This window comes from Euleptes europaea, chromosome 13 (assembly GCF_029931775.1).
Source record: "Euleptes europaea isolate rEulEur1 chromosome 13, rEulEur1.hap1, whole genome shotgun sequence".
NCBI classification, from domain to species: domain Eukaryota; kingdom Metazoa; phylum Chordata; class Lepidosauria; order Squamata; family Sphaerodactylidae; genus Euleptes; species Euleptes europaea.
Genome location: NC_079324.1, coordinates 19,272,805 through 19,297,479, shown reverse-complemented (window position 1 = coordinate 19,297,479; position 24,675 = coordinate 19,272,805). Strand labels below are relative to the sequence as shown.

The following is a 24,675-nucleotide window of genomic DNA, read 5'->3' as shown; positions in this document are numbered from 1 at the left end:
CAGTGAATTTCTTGCCTCAATGAAAAGGAGAAGTTTTTGAGTATAAGTTTTTGAGGCAAGCTCTGACTCTTGAAAGCATCTTCTAGAACAGGGTTGTCAAACTCAATTGTTACGAAGGCCGGATATGACATAAATGTCACTTGGTCAGGCTGGGCCATGCCTCGCCAGTCCAGATCAAGCGTGGGGTGTGTGTGGCTGCCTCGGTTGGCTCATTGGCTGGATAAGAGCTCTTAAAGGTCTGGATCTGGCAAGGCAATAGATAAACGCGGATTGGGTCCTACGGATCAATTCGTATCTTCCTCCGGCACAAGGAGTCTGTAGGCCCCGTAAATATTTTAAGCATTTTAAATAAGCATTTGCAAACAAGCATTTTAACAGACTCAGTGGGAATGAGAACAGTCTTCTCTCAGCAGCTGCTGGATGATCCTCTCTGCTTTTGCAGTCAAGGGTGTCTCGCTATTTTGACAGAGTTCTCCCCCTTTATTTTATTTTTTTAACTGAGTAAGCACCAGATTCTTCTCCTGCTTTATTTCAGTCTCCCCTCCCTGGATGGAACAGAGCAATGGGACCCTTTTAAACACACTATCATTTAAGTCAGGGACACTCATTCCACAACTATCTCTCTAGGTCTACAACGTGCAACAGAATGTGATGGGGATGAGACGGTAGGAAGGACCGTACTGCTTCAGACAGTGGGTAGGAGACTGGATCACTTATAATGCTGGTTTGGAGCAGTGGACTCTGATCTGGAGAACCGGGGTTGATTCCCCACTCCTACACATGAGCAGCCGAGGCTAATCTGGTGAACTGGATTTGTTTCCCCGCTCCTACACACAAAGCCAGCTGGGTGACCTTGGGATAGTCACACTCTCTCAGCCCCACCTACCTCACAGGGTGTCTGTTGTGGGGAGGGAAAGGGAAGGTGATTGTAAGCTGGTTTGATTCTACCTTAAGTGGTAGAGAAAGTCAGCATCTAAAAAACCAACTCTTCTCTCTCTCTCTCCTTCTTCCCCCCAAGTAAACAAAAGCTAGCTGCAAGTAGAAAACCCCCCCAAAAAAACTAGCACATCGTGGGGGGGGGGGAATCTGCCCCAACCTTTGTCTGCTATGCTGCTTTTCTGTACGCGGGAATTTTTTTTCTTTTTAACAACAGGGGAGCATTCAAAACCGTGATCCAGTCCATTCTATCACCTCAGCATTACACCCACCCAATTTTGCTGAAATCCAGACCCAGCATGAGCTCATTCATCCCCCAGCGATCTGCTGACGAGAGCCACTGCACGGCTGCTGTGTATTCACTCTTCCCACTTACACCAGTATCTCCCCTCCCCACCCCCACCATGCCCTGACCTTTTCAGTCCTGTCCCAATAAGAGCTGCCTTCTCCTATGACGGCTGGGCTGTCTGAAGTTTTCACACACACTCACACCAAAAGAAAAAAGCACGCGGCTGCAGCGAGTGCATTTAGATTGGCTGGTTTATTCGTCCCTGCATCCCTTCACATGCGCATGCTGTGCGTGGTGGCGATCGAAACCACCAGCGTTAACTACAGTCTCTTGTGCACTTAAAAAAACACACAAAAAAACCCGGACTGGCTGCCCACCATCACCGCTTGTGCCGGATACCTCAAAATAAAGGCCAAGGGGGGTCCTCTTAACCAACAAGAGAGTTGCACTCTTTAAAAATAAAGACAACTTATTCCTGCACAGGAAAGCAAAGAATTAGGAGAAAGATCACAAGCTAATGCTCCTGGTGAGAAGCAGAGCTCACTCGCTAAATAGTTCCGCTTAACTACTTGAAGAGCGGCCGCCAGACCCGGAGATCTTCGCCTGTTCCTTTTTGAAAAGTTTAGCCAGCGTCCCGCCAAGGTGAGGTGCTCACACAAAAGGACCGAGCACGTGATTAGCTGCCCCCTTCCCAGCGAATCTAGTGGTCCCTTCAATTCTCAGTCTCTCTCCATCCATCCGGTCCTGTCGATCTAATAACCCAAACGCAGCTCGCTCTGCCCGCCTCAGTAGTAGGCGTCGTCGTACACATCTGTGCGCAGGCAGTACAAGATGGCCGCCCCCAGCATGAAGATGGCAGAGCCCCAGCCCAAGCCGTACCCCCAGTTGAACTCGTGGTAGCTCTTCAACAGGCTGCTGTCGATGAATTTGATGGGATACAGAATCAAGGCGCAGACCTGCAGAACCACTGGATCAGTGGAACAAATTAGAGGACCGTTAAGCCAAAGAGAATCAATTCAACTTCACACGCGGCCTCATCTGCCACTGTTAGTGAAACCAACAATGGCACTTATCTCCAGAGCCTCTGCTCGCTCACCCTCCTGCTTCCATTTTTAGAGTATATCACAAATTTCGCTCTGGACAGAAAAAAAAAAGAAAGGGGCATCTTAAGTATAGCCACTTGTAGCACTGATATCTGCCATAGCCATCCTTTCTTGTCTCAGTGAATTTATCTCAGTGAATTGCAAAACATAACTGCCCCTTTCAGATTACTGTTCCAAAACGGATGTCATCTGTTGTTGGCCCATTTCTGAGTAAAACGATGCAGAGATGGGTGTTCATACAGCTCATTTCAGTCCGTCTATGAGCTGTCTCTAAAGCGCTCTGGCCAGTTCAAACAGCACCGCTATTCTTTTCCCACCTTTTTTGGTGGTGCGTTCTTTTCCAGCTACAGTGATGGGCATGTCAATGGTGCTGCTATAGTGCTATAACGCTATAGCGCAGATCTTGAAATGTTAAAAAAAAAGCTGAAAAAGATGCTGCACAGAAAAAGGCAGGGGAAAAATAGCGGTCCTTTCGGAAGTCCTCCATACAGTTCAAACAGCACATTGGAGTGATTCAGAAGTGCAAGTAAGAACTGAAGATGGGAGAAAGCAGTTTTCATAAAAAGCAGCAGAGCCCTGCGATGCCAACAGGACACAAGCGGATTTGTCTGAACAGGTAAAAATATCTGTTGGCAGCCGGGAGCCAAACTGGTTGTGTCTGGACTGACACAAAAAATCTGTTAGCAACCCACTGTTCAACCGGATTATAAGGGCAGTTTGAAAGGGTCTAAAATCATTGGAGAATTTTCTTCCACAAATAGCTGATGGATTGGGGCCATGGCTCAGTGGTAGAGCATCTGCTTGGCATGCAGAAGGTCCCAGGTTCAATCCCTGGCATCTCCAGTTAAAGGGACTAGGCAAGTAGGTAATATGAAAGACCTCTGCCTGAAACCCTGGAGAGCTGCTGCCGGTCTGAGTAGACAATACTGACTTTGATGGACCAGGGGTCTGGTTCAGCATAAGGCAGCTTTATGGGTTCATGTACAGCAAATTTCTGCTGATGGAATGGGGTGGAGTTTGCAATTCCCAGCTCCAGCCATCCAACTCCTTCAGGACCAGCATTTTAGAGATCATTTAGGTCTTCAGCAGGAGTAGGGAGGCAAGGAAATCCCTTCTGCCAGCAGAGATTTGCCACAGGTCCCAAGCCAATGTTGACTGCCATTTAGACAAGTGTACCGGGGGTGGGGGAGGGGAATGCTCTACATACCTGCTGCAAAGAGGAGGAGGGCAGCAACTCGATAATAGCTCCTGTAGGTCCCCAGGCAGAAGGAAATCAGGGACATAAGAAATGATAGCAGAGTGACGGTGGCTGAAGTCAGGATTAACACCAAAGTAGCTACTTGCCAGTCTGGAAAGAAAAAGAAACAGATAGAGTCTCAAAGAAGCTATCAACAGCAAAGAGGGTCTTTCAACCACCACTCAGAACTTGAGAGCCAGTCATAAGATCATAAGAAAAGGCCCTGCTGGATCAGACCAAGGTCCATCAAGTCCAGCAGTCTGTTCACACAGTGGCCAACCAGGTGCCTCTAGGAGGCCCACAAACAAGACGACTGCAGCAGCATTATCCTGCCTGTGTTTCAAAAGCACCTAATATAATAGGCATGCTCCTCTGATCCTGGAGAGAATAGGTATGCATCATGACTAGTATCCATTTTAACTGGTAGCCATGGATATCCCTATCCTCCATAAACATGTCCACTCCCCTCTTAAAGCCTCCCAAGTAGCCAGCCATCACCACATCCTGGGGCAGGGAGTTCCACAATTTAACTATTTGTTGTGTGAAGAAATACTTCCTTTTATCTGTTTTGAATCTCTTACCCTCCAGCTTCAGCAGATGATCCCACGTTATGGTATTATGAGAGAGGGAGAAAAGCTTCTCCCTGTATGCTCTCTCCATACCATACATAATTTTATTGACCTCTATCATGCTTCCCCTTAACCGCCTTCTTTCCAAGCTAAACTGCCCTAAGCATTTTAATTGGGCCATGCAGAATCTGCTTGCAGATGAATGTGATGAAAGGGATCCTTCAGTGTTGGGAAAAGGTTGTAGCATGGAACCACCCCCATGCAACAAAAAACTCTGTTCACATCAACCAAGAATCGCTGTCGTATCTGGATCAAAACAGGCCATTCATAGGTGCAGACATTTTTTTCCATTTCCATTTCCACCGAGACATCCTGTCTGCAGCAAACTAATAAGGCAGGAACTGTTAAGGGGATTTCTTGCAGAACCAGGAATGGGAGTAATTTCAAATCAGACTAGTGGATAAAAGCACATTTGAATTTCTCTCATGCCGCTGACAGTGGAGGCAGTGCTGGTAATTTATAACCTGGGAGGACTTTTCTGTAGCTGGACAGTTACTCATGGCGAGTCTGCCTTGCATCCAAACATATCCTTCATTTACTGTTTCTTTCCTAGCATACTTCTGATTAGCCTATATTTTCCTTAACAAGGAGGAAGCCATTTAAGTGAGCTGAAAAAAGCACCAGTGAATATTTTGCCTTCCCCCCCCCCTTTGTGGTCCATGTTGCTTTTGGCTGATTGTTGTTTCAGGCGCTGATGGTGCAGCCAAATGGAAAGTGGGCCCACAGCAATAAAGCAACAGGGAATCAGTATGCACCTCCGTGGAAGGGAGTCTGAAATACCACCTCAAGGGGTGTTCTGGAAGAGACTTAACATGAGATGCCGACGTAGGAAAACAAACAATGGACAATTTTGTTTCCTGGGGAAAACCAGTGGCCAAGATGCTTTCCTGCGGCCAGTTCTGCTTGGATAAGGAAACAATCTGTGGGTAAATAAATGCATATGGTCTACCTTAATAATGATCAACTTTTAGAGAAAATGAAACTATGGTACACCCATAACGCTATTTTATTTTTATTCTTTTTTCCCCAATGTTAGTGGCTGTCTAATATGTTTAAGAATATATTTGATTATTTTTAATCAAGTAAGAACAGGATAGAAACTAATATATTGAATTAGTTGTAGCAAGCATAATTTTTACTTTATATTATTGACTGAGATAATACTGTCTATTGCAAATGGATGCAAAACTTCCCTCCCTCCCTTTTTTCCCCTTCTGTATCCCATAAAAACACAATAAAAACTTATTTTAAAAAAACATGAGATGCCGACGTAGGAAAACAAACAAACATGGCCTGCCTCTGGGTAACAACCCTGGTAATCCTTGGTGGTCTCCCATCCAAGTACTGACCAGGGCTGACCCTACTTAGTTTCTGAGGCCTCTTATGCTTGGCTGTTTCCCTCGCCATCACCCCTCAGACAACTTCGGGTCTTGGTTTTGATGATGCATGCCGTTTCCGACCATCAGAAGTCACCTCGCTGTCCCGTTTCCGACCGTCAGAAGTCACCTCGCTGTCCCTCTGTGTTTCCGCACATTTTGCACAGGTTTTCAGGGACTTGTTTTATCACAAATTTGAAAACGTGGGCAAAACATGCGGAAACGCAGGGGGACAGCGAGGCGACCTCTGATGGTCGGAAACGGCATGCATAATCAAAACAAAGACCCAAAGTCATTGGAAGGGTGACCGCGAGGGAACAGCCATGCAAAAAGGGCCTGAGATTTCTAAAATCTGATGAGATCAGGCTAGCCTGGGCCATCCAGGTCAGGGCACAGGGTACCTTATCAAAAAGGTTCCAAGAGAGATAAGCAGAAAACAAAAGGTCCGGGTTACACAACTGACTCGCAGATAATTCCATGAACAGTCTTATCTTATATATCCCAATAATAATGCTGTGAACTGAGAAAGAGAGCAAAGAACCTTGCAAAGCCTGGGCTTGTGACCTTAATTGGGGCTGGGAAGCCCCAAAGCCAACACCGTGTCCTTATAGATTCCCTATTGAAGGCAAAGATGATTCACATCCCCTAAATGCCAGGGGTTCAACGCTCCCTACCAATGACAAGAAAACACACAGGGACGGATCCAGCTAGGTTTTCCACTCCCTTGCAACCATTTTTTCTTCCAATTGCAGCCCCCCGCCCACATGACTTTTGTACGTGCAGATCCCATGATCCCCAGCGGAGCCTTTTTTGGTAGTCAAAGGGAACCTCTCCTTTCCTCCAGGAGAAAAGCTGGCTGGATCAACCCATAATTATGCAGACTCGCTTAATCTGCAAATCTGCTTTTCAGGCCTTGTTTGTGCCAATCCTGGATTTTTGTGCCAATTTTGGATTTTTCTTCGCAGACCAGGATACGCATAGCCCCTTGTATAATCACTGGCACGTCCTTGAATTAAGCATCCACAGAAAAGAAAGGCGGTAAGAGGAGAGAGTTGATAACCGCTTTCCCAGCGGACACAATAGAGAAAGCCTATCCCGGCCTGGGAATTCTTTTCCACCCGTTTTTGGCTTGCGTGAAGCACAAACAAATGAATCATCTGGAACCGCTGGCCTTTTCACTCAGCCCCAACAAAAGACTTTCCCCGGTTCCTATTAATCAGCAATTAATTGTGACGGAGTCAGATGGTGTGGCAAACCGGGGGTTTGCGGACATCTGCAAGACAAGAGGGCAAAGAAAGCGGGGGCCTCCCTCTGAAGGCCGCAACTATGTCCCCGTCCAGGAGTTCATATATCAAAAACTTCTCCATCATGGCAATTCTAGACCACCTGCTGCGGAGCCGACTTTTGTAATCATGCACACAAAGCTGGAGGCCCAGGAGGAGTTGCAAAAACCGGGGGGGGGGAGACTAAACCATTTGGAAATCCAACCCCCTCCCTAATCTTTCCTTCCAGATTATCTAAGCTTTCGAAGTTTTACGCAGGGTGATTTCTTTCACCCCCTCTTCTCCTTTAACTGACATTCAGCTGCTCTCAACCTTCTGTCCTTTTGGGAGCCTTTCCAGGATTCCCCCCTCCCCGCCTTAGTCATAGTTTTCTGCATGCCTGGAGTGCCCCCACTCCCACCCCCGTAGGCAGAGACCTCTCCCTTGCCTGCGGGGGTCCAGATCTATGGCTTTCATCATCCACCTAGGGGCCAGCCGGTTTACAATTAGATATGGCAATATGCTTACTATCCCCAGGAATCAAACATGCATGTCTGGCGGTTTTTCAGCAGGCACTGAAAAACAGGCTGGGGCTTTGCTGTTTTCCCGATTCCACAGTTTTGGCAGACAGCTGTGAGCTGCTGCATGTTTACTTTAACACTCCTACCCGCGCTCCTTGCCTGCCTGCCCAGTTTCTGTTGCCAAATTGCTTCTTGTCTGAATCTCAACGTACCAGCCGGGCGCCAACCTGCATTTCTAATAGAAGAGCTCCTGCGAACTGTTTGCACCAGACTCGGAGCCACCGGGAGTGATTGAACTTCCAGAGCTTGCAGCCACGGCGAGCTCATTAGTTCAGCCCCCCGCAGCACACCTGGCCCTGCCGGATCAGACCCACAGAAGAGGTCATAGCTGTAGGAGAGCCAGCGTGGTGTAGTGGTTAAGAACAGTGGTTTGGAGCGGTGGACTCTAATCTGGAGAACCGGGTTTGATTTCCCTCTCCTCCACATGAGCGGCGGATGCTCATCTGGTCAACAGGGTTCAATTCCCCACTCCTCCACATGAGCAGTAGACTCTAATTTGGAGAACCGGGTTCAATTCCCCACTCCTCCTCATGAGCGGTGGATGCTAATCTGGTGAACCGGGTTGGTTTCCCCACTCCTCCACATGAAGCCAGCTGGGTGACCTTGGGCTAGTCACAGTTCTCTCCGAACTCTCTCAGCCCCACCAACCTCACAGGGTGTCTGTTGTGCATGTGGGGGGTGGAAAGGTGACTGTAAACTGGTTTGAGTCTTCCTTAAGTGGTACAGAAAGTAGGCATATAAAAACCAACTCTTCTTCTTAGGATGAAACATTCTCATGATTTCATAAATGATCCGCCGAGACTGAACTTTCAGATCACCTCTAAACACAAGGCTTCAATGGGGTCATTAATTATTATTATTATCAACAGGAGGACTCACAAGGGACTATGAGAGAGGGTCCCAATTTGTAAGTCTCACAACCCTCCCCTCAAACCTCCTCTGCTAGGAATCTATAAGCTCTCAGGGACTCGAGGATACCTATTTTCATTTGGGATTCATGAATAAGCATGGTGTACTGGTTATGGTGTCGCACTAGGATCTGGGAAACCCAGGTTTGAATCCCCACTCTGCCACGGAAACTTGCTGGGTGACCTTGGGCCAGTCACACACTCTCAGCCCCAACCCTGGCAAATATTTGGATGGGAGACCTCCAAGTAGGCGGAGGCAGGCAATGGCAAACCACCTCTGAACGCCTCTGGCCTTGAAACCTCTACAAGGCCACCATTAAGGGGAATTCTGACATTGAGGCCTGAGCCATACCCTGAATGCTGTGCATGAACCAAAGTAGTTAGAGTAGCAATACTCTTAAGAACCATATACGTATATTCACTGTAATAACATCTTTGTTGAAATAAAAACCACAGCCAGGTACAGTTGTGGGAAGTGAACTTTCCCTCTTACAGTGGTTTGCCAAGGGCTCGACTTGACATCTTTGCCTCTGGCCAGCTATGCTTCTGACCATCTCTAATTATGCCACTGGGGAAATTCAGAATAGTTCTGGTTAGGGCTTTAAGGGGATTTTTTTCCAAATTGTTTATATACGTCTATAAACTGCTAAGTTGTCTATCAACAAGTTGAGAGTCTCCGGTGATGTCCTATGGGTCATTGCCGCCTCTCTCCCATCTGCACAGATGCTTATTTGTTTATGAATATTGCTTTCCTAATTTAAGCTATATGTCTAGATTTCAAGGTTTCTCTGAGTCCATTCTTACATGCAGCTTCATTCGAACCTGGCGTTCTCCCACAACCATGAGAGCTGTGACTTAAGGAGGGGGGAAACCCCAACAAGTGAAAATAAGGAAGTGGAAACCGATTTCAGCCTTGTGGAAGAAGGCACCTTGGCTTCTCAGCTGCACGCAGACAAGGAGCTGGTGCCACAACATCTCCCGCATCTTGAGCAGAATGCCTGGGCAGGAGACGGCAGATGACTATGGAAGCAGGTGGTCAGCTGAAGAGCTCGCCGTAAATCACAGGTCTGAGCGCTGGACAGCAGAGTCAGTATAGCAAACACCACACATCTGTCACCTCCCTCTGCCCAAGACTAAACAATCCCCCTCACAGGAGACAAATGGACCCGTTTTCCCCCTCCTGCCCCTTCAGGTTTGCATGCTTGAGCGGCTGCTAACAAAAAGCAAAGGAAAAATTCCTTTGCAGCGAGCTGCCCAGCTGCCTCTCCCCACACCCCAGATTTGTAACTCCTGACTGCTGGGTCTTGCAAGAAAACAAACCTGGTGCTCAGGGAAAGCAACACCAACCCATGCTCTCTTGCTTGCATTTTGACCCAAGACAAACAACGAGGCTAAAGCTGTGCCCAGTGACTTGTTTGTAGTAAGAGAAGCCTGTGTTTTTTCTAGGCAAGGTCACATTGAAGAATCTCTATGCCCACCAAATAGACCAAGCTCAGAATGGCAAGTGAGGCAGGGGGTACTGGCAACAGGCTTTATTTACACTTTAGGGCCATTTATGCACGGGAGGTTTTGCTTTGGATTTGCGGCTCTCTAGATACACATTTTCCCCATGCAAATTCTCTAAACTCTGAATGGGGGCTTTTTGTTGAGTTTTGAGAATTTGCATTGGGGGGGGGGAATGTGCATTTAGAGAGCAGCAAGTCCAAGGCAAAACCTCCCATGCATAAACTCTCTAGGAGTCAGGGTAGAAACGAAACTGTTGGGAAATCTGAACTTGTATTCCCCACACGACATGGGAATTTCTAAAGAAAACCCATTGCGATCAGTGCGACAGGGCTTAAGAAGCAGGCATTTAAATCCTTTCACCAAGGCCTTTCCTGAACTCAGAGAAAACTCCCTAACCACACAAAAGAAAAAGACAGCTGGGAAATAGACTAGAAAAGCAGTGCCTTGGGAAGGTTACCCTGCTCCCTGGCCACTATTGCTTTGGCCAAATGTAGAGTCCCCTACTGGATCATGGATCTTCAGGAGTTATGTTATTTTGAACCTAAGACTGAGAGCATAGGAAGAGGGGATCACAGATTTGCACTGAGTACTAGATCCATCACTCCACCGGGGAGCCCAGACTTTAGCCAATTGCCAGAACCGTCTTTCACTATTATCTCCATCAGGTGTGAAGACTGCAACTTTTAAAACGAGTTTCACCTCAGCAACCACAATGTGTGTGTGTGTAAAGTGCCGTCAAGTCACAGCCGACTTATGGCGACCCCTTTTGGGGTTTTCATGGCAAAAGACTAACAGAGGTGGTTTGTCGGTGCCTTTCTCTGCACAGCAACCCTGGTATTCCAATATGGGTCTACCTTATTCTCCAGATTAGACTACTGTAATATATCCTATGCTAGGGCTCACCCTTGAAGGCGGCTTGGAGGTCTCTGCAGATTCAGAAGCTCAGCAGCTTGTTTTCTGATGGCGGCCAGGATATGACAGCAGTACAATTTTTTTTTTTTTGCATAGTCTGTAACTGCTTCCCTCTTCCTTTTGCACGGGGGGGGGGATGTAGTTCTTTCAGGCTTCTTACTTTCTAGCCCTCCCCACGCTTTCCCAGGAACGATTTTTAATGCAGAAGTAAAGCATTTACAAGGAGGGCAGGCGCCACAATTACAAGAACTCAGTCCAAAGAAGCTAAAGCTGCCAAGAGGCAAAATCCCCAGGAGCTGCCTCAATGGAGCTGCTTGCAGCCCTTGCAAAACACATTGACCCCCCAACCCCCATAGGATACTGTTTCCCTTTAACCCTACCAAGAGTTAGGCTCTATTAACAGACACACCACCTGATACTCATAGGCCATTTATGCACAGGAGGTTTTGCCTTGGATGTGCCGCTCTCTATATGCACATTTTCCCCATCTGAATTCTCAAAACTCTGCATGGGGGCTTATTGTTGAATTTTGAGAATTTGGATGGGGAAAATGTGCATCTAGAGAGGGGCAAATCCAAGGCAAAACCTCCTGTGCAGAAATGGCCATAAGCTTCATTTGAGGTTTGGATCAGCCCCCAAACTAATGTTGATCTTTTAATCACAAGTAAGGCCTGCAAAACATGAGTGGCTCTGAGCATATGCAGAGTACCATATGCCCTACAAGTAAATTGCGGACATTAAGAGCACAACTTAACCCTAGCAGCGTTTGACTACATCACATCATATACCCAGAGAATTCCTGGGTGCTGACCTCTGGGAATTTTGTGTGTGTATGTTCAGTGCAGGCAAGTCAGTTACAGGGGATATGATAACCATCTTCAAGTACTTGAGGGCTGTCATATAGAGGATGGTGCCGAGTTGTTTTCTGTTGCCCCAGAAGGCCGGACCAGAATCAACGGGTTGAAATTAAATCAAAAGAGTTTCCATCTAGACATTAGGAAGAATTTTCTAACAGAGTGGTTCCTCAGTGGAACAGGCTTCCTCGGGAGGTGGTAAGCTCTCCTTCCCTGGAGGTTTTTAAGCAGAGGCTAGATGGCCATCTGTCAGCAATGCTGATTCTATGACCTTAGGCAGATCATGAGAGGGAGGGCATCTTGGCCATCTTCTGGGCATGGAGGATCACTGGGGGTGTGGGGGTGAGGTAGTTGTGAATTTCCTACATTGTGCAAGGGGTTGGACTAGATGACCCTGGTGGTTCCTTCCAACTCTATGATTCTATAATGTCCTCCAAACACCTCCTATAGTTAACAGCCTTGCTCAGGTATTGCAGACTGAGGGCTGTGGCTTCCTTGACTGAGTCAAGCTATCTCATGTTGGGTCTTCCTCTTTCCCTGCTGCCTTCCACTTTTCCTAGCATTATTGTCTTTGCATCCCAGCCTATTGCACAAATCAAAGGTTTGAGCCGGCCAGTCCCCAGCTGGTCATCAGTCCCTGGTGAGGGGGCTTAGGATTGGGAGCGGACCAAAGTTTATTTCAGGCCATGAGCAAACTTCAGTCTCTATCCTAACTCCTCACGAACAAGGAACTGGGCACAAGGAATCATTTTCATCCCCATCTGATCCAGACATCTGGGGATTAGGAGGCACAGCAGGGAAGCGTGCTGGAAAGTTCACCACTTCTTAAAAAAAAAAATTTTTTTTAATCCAGCAGCTGTTGAAGGAGTGGGGCTGGCCCCCCATTTCACCTTAGTAAGGCTCCTGGATCTTGACAGCTGGCCATCTGCCTGGAAGCAGACATTCCTTAGGAGAAACTCCCCCCTTACATATCCATACCAAAGACAGGCACTTGTTGAATTTCTGCCTGCTATGCGACCATTAAAGGCACAGGGCCTCCATCAAAAAAAAAGGGGGGGGGGAGAAGTGCCAGCATTAACTAAACTCAATTTTTCAGCAGAGAGGACTGCTATCATACCTCCTGAACTAATTGGACTGTGACTTTGGCCATTTATGCATGGGAGTTTTTGCCTTAGATTTGCTGCTCTCTACATCAGCGTTTCTCAACCAGGGTTCCCTGGAACCCCAGGGGTTCCACGAGAAATCGCTAGGGGTTCCGTGAGAAATAGTGATGAATAGGCTAATCATATGTAAATCATATGAGACATTAATATTATTTAAAGGGTTCCGCAAGGGTAAAAAGGTTGAGAAACTCTGCCGTAGATGCACATTTCCCCCATCCAAATTCTCAAAACTCAAAAATAAGCCCCCATGCAGGGTTTTGAGAATTCGGATAGGGGGAAATGGGCATCTAGAGAACGGCAAACCCCAGGCAAAACCTCCCATGCATCCAGGGCCGGTGCTATCATTAGGCCAACTGGGCGGTCACCTAGGGTGCAGACCAGAGAGGGGCGCAGTTTTCAACAGATTAGTTTCTTGGGGGTAAAAACGCAGCTGGCAATTTCATAGAATCACAGCGCTGGAAGGGACCACCAGGGTCATCTAGTCCAACCCCCTGCACAATGCAGGCAACTCACAACTCCCTGCCCCCACACACCCCCAGTGACCAGAAGATGCCCAAGATGCCCTCCCTCTCATCATCTGCCTAAGGTCACAGAATCAGCATTTGTATTTGCTATTTTAAGACAAGTACCCCCCCAGTGCTATGGAAGAGAGTTAATTATAATGTCTTAGAAAAAGTTTTGTGCATTTGTTTTTCTCCAAGACATCTGTTCTTGAAAACTGGTTAGTTTCCCAAAAAAAAAAAAAGGTTAGCAATGGGGTGGGGGGAAGAGGCACAAGTAGTTAGCCTTGCCTAGGGCGCAAAAGCGACGGGCACCGGCCCTGCAGGCACCAATGGCCGGACGGCAGCCGAGGACCCTCCAGCCCCCCCGCCCCGCCCCGGGCGCTTACCCGTCTGGAGGGTCGAGCTGCACTCCCCGTCCTCCGGGGGCTGCCGGCAGGACTTCCAGAGGGAGAGCGAGTCCCGCTCCGACGTGACCCACGCCGGGCTGAGCAGGGCGGCCACGTCGAGGGCCAGGGCCAGGAAGGCGCACAGCAGCGCGATCAGCTTGAAGGGCCGCACCAGCGCCCCTCCCTCTTCGGCAGACATCCTCGCCCACCTGCCCCGACGCTCAGCTGGCCGGCGGCTGCATCCGGGGGCTGCAAGCGGGAGCGGGGGGCGGGATGCCCGCAGCCTGCAAACTTTGCTCAGCGCCCGCGGCGAAAACAACTGCAGGCGCCGCCGCCGCCGCCGCACGTGTCCCGCCCGGCCCCAGGAACCGCCCCGCCCCGCCCCTTCCACCCGCCCCGGGCCCCGGAGCCTAGGCGCCGCCCCCTGGGTCCTAGAGCCCGCCTCTGCTAAGGGGGGGAAGAAGCTGGGGTCGACTGCCTCTTTCCCCCCCCCCCCCACACACACACCCGTAGGGCATGACTTCAACCGGTGGCGGGCTGGGTCCAAAAACATTGGTCGCCGGGAGACAAAGGGGCCCCCACCCACAACTGGAAGGCTATCATGTGATTTGTATAAGAAATAAATAAAATGTTCAGAAAATACGTAAGTGGGGGAAAGGTACAATTAAAATGTTTGTGAAATAAATGTGTGTGTGTGTGTGTGTGTGTGTGTGTGTGTGTGTGTGTGTATATATATATATATATATATATATATATATATATATATATATATATATATATATATACACACACACACACACACACACACACACCAATATATATACACTATACACACACACACACCAATATATATTAACCATTTCCCACGGGGTGTTTCCTATATTTGGCTTCTTTCCAAATATCACCTAACTACCCAAGCAAAATGTCAATTTCTATTAAATGACTCCGATCCAGAGGTTACTGCAGATGTTGCCAATTTTCTAGTGGATGTGATGAAAGTTCAAAAAGCCCAAAGTTTGTCATTTCTACTTTTGGAATTTACTGGTGTACAATATATGTGGTATATTACTGGCATACAATATATGCCAGTAATGTGTACAATATATGTACACTGTAATTACCATATATGTACACTGTACACTGAGGACCCAGCTTGCTGGGGGTAAAGGGAAGACGACTGGGGAAGGCACTGGCAAACCACCCCGCAAACAAAGTCTGCCTTGGAAATGTCAGGATGTGACATCACCCCATGGGTCAGGAATGACCCGGTGCTTGCACAGGGAACCTTTACCTTTTTACACTGTAATTACTATATAGAGATGGATTGACTCAATAAAGGAAGCCACAGCCTTCAATTTGCAAGATCTGAACAAGGCTGTCAAAGATAGGACATTTTGGAAGACTTTCATTCATAGGGTCGCCATGAGTCTGAAGCGACTTGACAGCACTTAACACACACACACAATTACGGTGTACATATATTGTACACATTACTGGCAGTATGCAGTAGATACTAAACGTAAATACAGATTGTTATGATTGAATTTTTAAATTTTTTTAATTTTCTTTTTTAGTTTTAAATATCTTCAAACTACTAAAAGGTCATTCACATTTCTAACATATTGTCTAATGTTTAAGGGCCCCACTTCATCAGGGGCCCACAGGGCCCACTTGCCATCGGGCAAGCTGGCACCCTGGCCAGTCCACCACTGAATTCAACAGGGAAGCCACCCACGGGCCTGGCATCTTCAGGCAGGCTGAAGCTGCCCTTGCATTTCTGCCTGAATCTTGGAGGGGGGGGGGGCGTGGTGTGGCAGCCCTAAGTGTTAGTCACACAGCCAGATTCCCCTCTCACTGCCGTATTTACTGGAAAGGAAGTCGCTCCTTGACAGTGTTGCATCCTATTATGCCTGGGAGGTTTTGCCTTGGGTTTGCCGCTCTCTAGATACACATTTTCCCCATCCGAATTCTCAAAACTCTGCATAGGGGCTTATTGTTTTGAGAATTTGGGTGGGGAAAATGTGCATCTAGAGAGCGGCAAATCCAAGGCAAAACTTCCCATGCATAATATTGTCGAAGGCTTTCACAGTCAGAGTTCATTGGTTCTTGTAGGTTATCCGGGCTGTGTGACAGTGGTCTTGGTATTTTCTTTCCTGACATTTTGCCAGCAGCTGTGGCAGGCATCTTCAGAGGAGTAACACTGAAGGACAGTCACTGTCCTTCAGTGTTACTCCTCTGAAGATGCCTGCCACAGCTGCTGGCGAAACGTCAGGAAAGTAAATACCAAGACCACAGTCACACAGCCCGGATAACCTACAAAAACCAATTCCCATGCATAAATGGCCCTTGTTATGAGACATTCCTGGGAATAATGCACTTTCAATCCACTTTCAATGCACTTTAACAATCATTTGCAAGTGGGTTTTTCCATTTCACCCAGTAAAATCCAGCTGCAAAGTGTGTTGAAAGTGAATTGAAAGTGCATTATTCGGTATGTGTGAAAGCGCAGACCTATTCTCTGTAGTAGATAAGAGCGAGAGTCCAGTAGCACCTTAAAGACTAATACAATTTCTGGCAGGGGATGAGCTTGATGAGCCACAGCTCACTTCTTCAGAGAAAGCTCATCCCCTGCCAGAAATTGTGTTAGTCTTTAAGGTGCTACTGGATAAAACAAGCACTGTGGTGGCATCTGCCACTGAAACAATGTTATGTTAATCTGCATAGTCAATCAGGTCTTCAGTGGGCAATCAGTAGCCCAGGTGGGCAAGGGTCCCACCCACTTTCTGAAAACACCTGGTGGGCACCAAGAAAGGGTCAGCGGGCACTACGTTGGGGACCCCTAGTTTAGAGCAAAAGACTAGGATCTGGGGGACCCAGGTTTGAATCACCCACTCTGTTGCGGATGGCCTTGGGCCAATCACACACTCTCAGCCTAACCGACCTCACAGGGCTGTTGTGAGGATAAAATGGAGGAGAGAACTATGAAAGCGGATGTGGGGAGACGGGGTATAAACGAAGTAAATAAATAAATAGGCCAGGGCTGGAAATGTGATACTAGGCTGAAGCGACTGCCGTACTCCAGCCTGGTCAGCAGCATGCGCTGTTAAATCTTCCAAATTGCAAGCCAAGACTGAAGATCAAGCACTTAAGAGGCAGCCGTTGATCATATGAAGCTGTCTTACGCTGTCAGACTGTCTCGTACAGCGCAGTCTACTCTCACTCCAGCGTCCTGCAGAGAAAAGACTTTCCCAGCACTTGAGATCTTTTAATTGAAGATGCCAGAGGTAGAACATGATGGGACCTTCTGCGCAGAAAGCTGGTACTGTACCCCTAAACTACAGTCCTTCCTGCTTGTATGCGGGCATCCCTCTTGATGCATTATTAATGTAGATCTTGTAAACAAACACCTTGTCTCTTTTAATAGATGCTGGCGGAGGCAAATAGCTAAAGAAATTCAATCAAGTCTGGGTCTTGCAAATGAAACAAACACAACTCATCGATCTACCTAGGCCCATATTGTCTATTTGGAGTAGCAGTAAAATAAAGCAGAAATGCAGTGCCTCCTTGAAGACAAACAAAGTTTATTCCAGAATGAGTGGTGCTCACTCCGTTGTCAGCCACCCCAAACCAAAACTGCATGCCGAAAACAACGCAGCTGCACCAAACCTGGTCTTCATCTTGTTGGAGATGAAAGGGAGAGAGTTGGATAACTCTCTGCGTGTCTAACAGAAACCAGCAGACCCCACCATAGATAATGAAGCTAATCTGCATGTGTGTAACATTATTCTTTGCAGGGGTGGGATGTGGGAAAAGGAGAGCCAGTGATGAAGAGCAGCTTCAGCACCTAAGGCTCCCTCTCAGAGGCGGTGATGGGGTGAGAGACTGCAGAGAGAGGAAGATCAAGGGCATGCAAAACCCCTTCCCTCTCACATTCTGAGGCCTTCCTTGAGGGAAGTGATACTATGTATGCAAGTGGATTGTCGTTAGTTCTGCTGGGTTTTCAAAAGTCCCCCCCTGTGCTTAAGATTGTTGTGCTGGGCTTCTGCCAATTGCCCTTGGTTCTAAGACCAAACCAAACAAACAAATAAAAACCCTGCTGGGATTCTCTGGTTTGCCATTGGTTCTGTTGGGCATGCAAAAGTGCCCCCCCCCCTCTTGATTTTGTTGTGCTGGGATTAGGGCTGTTTAGCTTGGAAAGAAGGCAGCTGAGGGGAGACATGATAGAGGTCTATAAAACTATGCATGGTGTGGAGAGAGTGGGCAGGGAGAAGCTTTTCTCCCTCTCTCATAATACCAGAACGCAGGGTCATCTGCTGAAGCTGGAGGGTGAGAGATTCAAAACTAATAAAAGGATTTCTTCACACAACACATTGTCAAATTGTGGAACTCCCTGCCCCAGGATGTGGTGATGGCTGGCTACTTGGGAGGCTTTAAGAGGGGAGTGGACATGTTCATGGAGGGTAGGGCTATCCATGGCTACTAGTAAAAATGGATACTAGCCATGATGCATAGCCATGGTGTATACCTATGATGCATACAGAGGAGCATACCTATTATCTTAGGTGCTGTGGAACACAGGCAGGATAGTGCTGCTGGTCGTCTTATTGGTGGCCTTCCTAGAGGCACCTGGTTGGCCACTGTGTGAACAGACTGCTGGACTTGATGGGCCTGGGTCTGATCCAGCATGTCCTTTCTTATGTTCTTATGATTCTCTGGTTTGACATTGGTTCTGTTGGGCTTACCACATTGGCTTGTGGTTCTGCTGGGATTCCTGGGCTCTGCTTTGGTTCTGTTGGCCTTGTGATGGTTCTTGGCATGGGAGGCATTGACCAGTGGTTGCTGCAGGCTTGCCTTTGCTTTTGCCCTGGAGGGAAAAAAAGGCTGTTTCCCCCCCATCGGAAACAATGGAGGATGGATGGAGGCACCTTCTTTGTGGGGGCATAGAATTGGACCCCCTAACCTAGACTTCTTGAAACTTGGGGGTTCTTCTATAGACAGGCACCAGCACCTTTGTGGCAAATTTGGTGCCACTAGCTTAAAAAATAGCCCCCCAAACAACTTCCCCATAGGCTATAATGGTGCCAAATAAATTCGGATTCCTGAATAAAACCTGAATCCAAATACCCTACCAGTATTGGAATTCAAGAATATTGGGAATGCTAATATTTTTCAGGCCCAATATACACAAACCCGAAAAATACCATTTTTAATGCACTTCCCTATTCCAGAATAACCTTTCATGAGTCAGACTTTGCTTCCTCTGATGCATTGAGTTTACAGCCCTTATACAGACACCTTTTATAATACATTTTACAAGGGTGGGAGAGAAGTGGCGTTATAACAGAGAAAAACCAGTTATAAGCCCCTGTGCAAGAGAGTGGAATGGATGTGGCGGTTGCTCGTGATAAACGATGATAAGCCTTCCGTGCATCAGACCTTGCTCCCTCTGATGCATTGAGTTTATAACCATTATACAGACACCTTTATAATCCATTTTACAGGGGGGAGAGGTGGAGCTGCAGCAGAAACAGACTTGTAAATCACTAAGGAATGACTACCTGTGAAACGGACTAGAATGGCTGTGGTTATTACCTAAAATGAATGACAAGAGAGGTCAGAGGTTTCAGCTTCTAATGGGTGCAGATAGAGAGAAAGACACAATGAAAACAGTAATAGATCCACTTAGAGTGGGTGCTAAAGATGGAAAGAATGCAATAAACATAAATTTTAATCAGGGAAGCAGCAGTGTAAAACATACAGGCAACTAAACATCTATAGATCTATTCCAGTTCCTTTCAGAGGGATTGCACACAGATCCACTCAGCCATGGAAGCTTGCTGGGTGACCTTGGGTTAGTCACCCCTCCCAGCCCAATCTGTCTGACAGGACTGTTGTTCCAAGGATAAAATGGAAGAGGGGGGGGTTGTAAGCCGCTTTGGGTCACCATTGGGAAGGAAAGTGGGGTATAAATGAAATACAGAGACTAAACCTGGAATCTTCTGCAGGCAAAGCACCTGTTTTACCACTTGCACCTTCCCAAACACCTCAGCTCTTGCTCTCAGCACCCAAGGGGTTAAAAAAAAACAATCTCCTGTTATTTCAAAGCTCCCTCCCAGTATTTTCAAATTAAATTGGTATAATAGAAGATGTTATCGGAGAAGCAAAAAGAAGAAATAATTCCCATGGCCACTCTGAGCCTTTGATGCCTGCATTCCAGAGGCTTGGGTGAGCTGTTTATCCATTGGGGGTGCTGGCTGTGCCTTGGTGTCAGGCACAGTTGAATCCCCTGAGCCAAAAGGCTGGGAATACGCTCTTAACATGGGGGACGTGAAACTGGTGACAGCTACTAGAATCTCCAACGCCACCTTGACACTAGACCACTCTTCCTTAAGGTCCTCCTTAAGGAGAGCCAGCATGGTATAGTGGTTAGAAGCAGAGGTTTGGAGCGGTGGACTCTGATCTGGAGAACCGGGTTTGATTCCACACTCCTCCACATGAGCTGCAGATGCTAATCTGGTGACACAGGTTGGTTTCCCCACTCCGACACACGAAGCCACCTGGGTGACCTTGGGCTAGTCACAGTCCTCTTAGAGCTCTCTCAGCCCCACCTACCTCACAGGGTGTCTGTTATGGGGAGGGGAAGGGAAGGTGATTGTAAGCCAGTTCGATTCTTCTTTAAGTGGTGGAGAAAGTCGGCATATAAAAACCAACTCTTCTTCTTCTTCTCCTGCTCTAACAGAAGCGCTAGCATTTACTCTTACCTCCAAGGAATATCCGGGTGTCACTTGGAGGCACAGCCAGATTTGAAGGAAAGGTCAGAGGCAATCCAGAACCTCAGATCACATGGTACAAAAATGGAAATCTCTTGACCAGAGGAGAGCGCTGGCTAATGGACTGCAGTGTTCGAGTGATTTGCAGCTTAGTGATTAAAGGATTGCAAGAGGATGACCGTGGTCCATATACATGTGAGGCCACAAATGATGGTGGCATTCATCAAGTGACTGTGGAGTTAGCAGTGGAAGAAATAATTTCCATGTTAAAGAGTAAAGAAATAAAAACAGTTAAAAGAAAAACAATGAGGAATGCCCCGTAGTTCACACTCTCCCTATTTAGTGTCCAGGATTCAAAGTTGAAGGCCTGTTTCCGTGTTATGGCCTGGTTATGTCGTTTAAGAAACAAAAGGTGACCTTTTTTCATAACCTGTGAGAATTACAGGATAGGGGAAAGGGGGATATTCACAGTTCATACAGATCTCATCCAGAAAAATGATTATGGGGTCCACCAAGTGGTTTTTGCCAGTGTGAAGTGACAGGTGTTAGCTTGACTTTTCACTGGGGGGGGGGCGGGGAATGCAGTCCTTTGTCCTTGTTTTATGTGCTGGTGAGTCCCCTCCCCCATACACCTATAAATAGCCCAGCCAGCTGCCAGAAAGCCCTGACCTTAGTGAACCTGCTGAAACATTACCCAGGAAGGCAGAGGAATGGAATGGGATGCACATTTTTCTCCATACCAGCTGATGCCAATTTCATGTGTGGGAAATAGGTTCTTCCTTAGATAAACTAGCAGAAACAACTGGTGGGATGGTACACAGAAGGCCCTGTGGGGTGCAGTGCATCCATTTCAGTATGGCCAGGGTTGTATGGCTTCTGTAATCAGGCATATAAGTAAACCCAAGTTGAAAATAAAGCAGAAAATTGCCATTTCGGCTTGTTTTTGGCTCAGGTTTACCGAAAAAAACAAACACTTGAATCAGCCCAGCCAAATAGGCAATTCCCAGAAAAAGACGAATAATTATGCAGCTTTTCCAGTTTGCCTGGGGGGGGGGCATTTTTGGAGGTAGAGTCCCCAAATTCGCATGTAATAGATGAAGAATTCGGTAGCTTGAGACTCTCAAGTTTGATTTTAAAGAGTTCCTAGTTCTTAGAACTGCAGAAATTAAAACTGTCCAGGTAGGACAGGACCAGTGAAATCTTAGAAGGCATAAAGGAGAATGCCCAGCTTACCAAATAGTCAGCGAGGTGTAGTGGTTTGGAGTGGTGGACTCTGATCTGGAGAACTGGGTTTGATTCCCCATTCCTCTACATGAAGCCAGCTGGAGGCCTTGGGCTAGTCACAGTTATCTTAGAGCTCTCTCAGCCCCACCTACCTCACAGGGTGTCTGTTGTGGGGAGGGGAAGGGAAGGTGATTGTAAGCCGGTTTTGATTCTTCCTTAAGTGGTAGAGAAAGTCGGCATATAAAAACCAACTCCTCTTCTAAGAACTCAACAGAAAGTTTAGAAATGACAAACTGAGCAGTCCTTTAAGGGCAGCCCTTTTATGTCATCTTTAATATCTTATACCTTTACCTAGGGTTTCTACGCCCACCTGGCTATCTGCTGGGTTCAGAAATCAGCATCCTGAGAATCACAGTCTGTTTTAAAGCAGCAAGTATCTAACCCTCAGCGCTACAACAAAATGATTTCCACACAGATGCCAGGCCAGGTGGGAAGAAATTGCATGCGAGGTTTTCCAGTTGGCGGGGACAGGTCATTATTGCATTGTACGGCTCTTTCTAAGCTCATAGTTTACAGCAGCAGAGTAAATTATACCCAAGATTTCCCTTTGGATAATTTAGGTTGAGGAATAGTTTTTCTTGGCACAGAATCTGGAATCCCAATGAAGCTTGGGAAAGATGAAGAGAGCCATGGTCTGTTACGCTTTATGAGGGGCCCAGATCCCAGTCCCCAAGGCTTCAGGTAGCAAGACAGGAAGAATTCTGCCTGGGGCCTAGCAGAGACATTGCTCGTCAAGGCAAATGACACGCGGCTAGATGAGCCAATGATCTCACTCCTGTATAAGGCAGATTAATGATTCTTTAGAGCGTTGGCTGTACTTGAACACATGAAGCTGCCTTATACTGAATCAGACCCTTGGTCCATCAGTCAGTATTGTCTACTCAGACTGGCAGCGGCTCTCCAGGGTCTCAGGCAGAGGTCTTTCACATCACCTAGTCCCTTTAACTGGAGATGGACAGGGTTTGAACCTGGGACCTTCTGCATGCCAAGCAGATGCTCCACCGCTGAGCCACAGCCCCGCCCCATACTTCTGCCTGATTACTGTGACAAGTCTTTTTTCCCCATAGAGGGGACGCACACAGACTCCTAAGATTTTTGAGATTTAGGTTCATTTTGAACAATAAACCTTCCCCTCAGTTTCCAGGAGTTCTGCAGGTAGCAAGTGTATAGGTTTTGGGTTCGCTGCTGTGAGGTAAGTTTTGTGATGCATAAGGAGATTATTGAGATCACTGAGGCCGGATTAATATAAAAACAACTAAGAAGATTTATTTATTGACTTTGTTTTTAATGGAACAAACCAGCAGCGCAGGTCTCCAGCACAGGTAGACAAAGCAGAAACCCGGTTGAGGCACAAAAATTTAAACTGGTGATGACTTCAGAGTCGTTGGATTTTTTTACAATGCTTTCAGGCACAAACAGACTTTTACTGCCGAGGCACTAGGTTAGATCCTCTCTCCCACACAAAATTCCACCCTCACCAGCCTGCCCTTTCCCCAGAGTCAGACTAAACTGTGCAAGGCAGAGACAGACCTGACAATCGGGTACTCTAGCTCTTTCTCTGGGAGAGAATAAACAGTTCTGCCACACTACCAGATGGAGCTAGCCTTCACTTGGTCTGCTCCATTTTCCTGAGCTAGACCTGAGCTGTCACTTCCTGAGGCAGAACTCAACTCCCTCTTCTCCTGTATTCCCTCCAACATTTCATCCCCCTTTCTCGAAGGTGACTGGATGCTGGAGTAGCACTCTATGGGCTCAGCTGAATGGCTGGTTTTCCCTTCAGAGGCAGGGCAGCCTTCTGTCTGTCAGTTACCCTCAGCTGAACTCCTGGTCAAGGTACGACTGGATTGCTGAGGTCAGAAGAGATGCCCATGCACTCTGCAAAGTGACTCTAGGTGACACACACCATTATACACATGAAGCTGCCTTATGCTGAATCAGACCCTTGGTCCACCAAAGTCAGTATTGTCTACTCAGACCAGCAGCAGCTATCCAGGGACTCAGGCAGGGGTCTTTCACATCACACGCTTGCCTAGTCCCTTTAATGAGAGATGCCGGGGATTGAACCTGGGACCTTCTGCGTGCTAAGCAGATGCTCTACTACTGAGCCACAGCTCATTTAGCTTATGGTAACCCTGATCCTGCTTAGCTTCTGAGATCTGATGAAACTGGGCTAGCCTGGGCCATCCAGGTCAGGGCTCTCTTACTTGTGGCTATTTTTTGTCCATGTAACTTTTTTGTGACACACTTAACCCTCATTTATGGCCCCCTCCTTGTATGAACTCAGTAGATCAATCTCTTTGGGTTGCTTCATTTGAGGGGCTAAGCAGAACCTGCCCTGACCTGGATGGCCCAGGCTATCCCAATCTTGCTAGGAAAAGTTGAAGGCAGCAGGAAAAGAGGAAGACCCAACAAGAGATGGGTTGACTCGATAAAGGAAGCCACAGCCTCCTTTATATTGCAAGACCTGAGCAAGGCTGTTAAAGACAGGACGTTTTGGAGGACATTGATTCATAGGGTCGCCATGAGTTGGAAGCGACTTGACGGCACTTAACACACACGCATCCCAATTGTGCCTTATGGGAGACCACCAAGGAAGTCCAAGTCATGATGCAGGCAATGGCAAACAACCTCTGAACATCTCTTGCCTTGATAACCCTACAGGGTTGCCGTAAGTTGGCTGTGACTTGATAGCACTTTCCACCACCACCGAGCTTAACCTACAAGGGAGCCTGGAGCTGTACAATTGTGCTGTTTGATCAAGCAAGTAATTTTCAGCTACAGGCTTTACAACTTTTTATTTTAAACACGTTCTCCCTTCTCTATGGCACCCCTTGTGAGAGATTTCTCAAGCTCATGATCCCTGAGGAACAACCCCCAATCTGTAGCTTTGCTTATTCCATTTCTCCTCTCACTAAGCCCTGAACTGTTCTTCTCGGCAGCTGCCCTGGAAAAAGAACTGCGTCAAAGTTGGGGAGA

General features: G+C 47.3%; 1 protein-coding gene across 1 annotated transcript; it reads right to left on the bottom strand.

Moving 5' to 3' along the window:
• Window positions 1-1,949: 1,949 nt before the first annotated feature.
• On the bottom strand, window positions 1,950-13,844 carry LOC130486387 (transmembrane protein 47-like). The gene is made up of 3 exons (XM_056859651.1): window positions 13,646-13,844; window positions 3,536-3,676; window positions 1,950-2,192 (listed from the first exon to the last, which is right to left on the bottom strand). Exons 1-3 carry the CDS (start codon window positions 13,842-13,844, stop codon window positions 2,011-2,013), a joined length of 522 nt encoding a protein of 173 aa, XP_056715629.1. The 3' UTR covers window positions 1,950-2,010.
• Window positions 13,845-24,675: the final 10,831 nt, after the last annotated feature.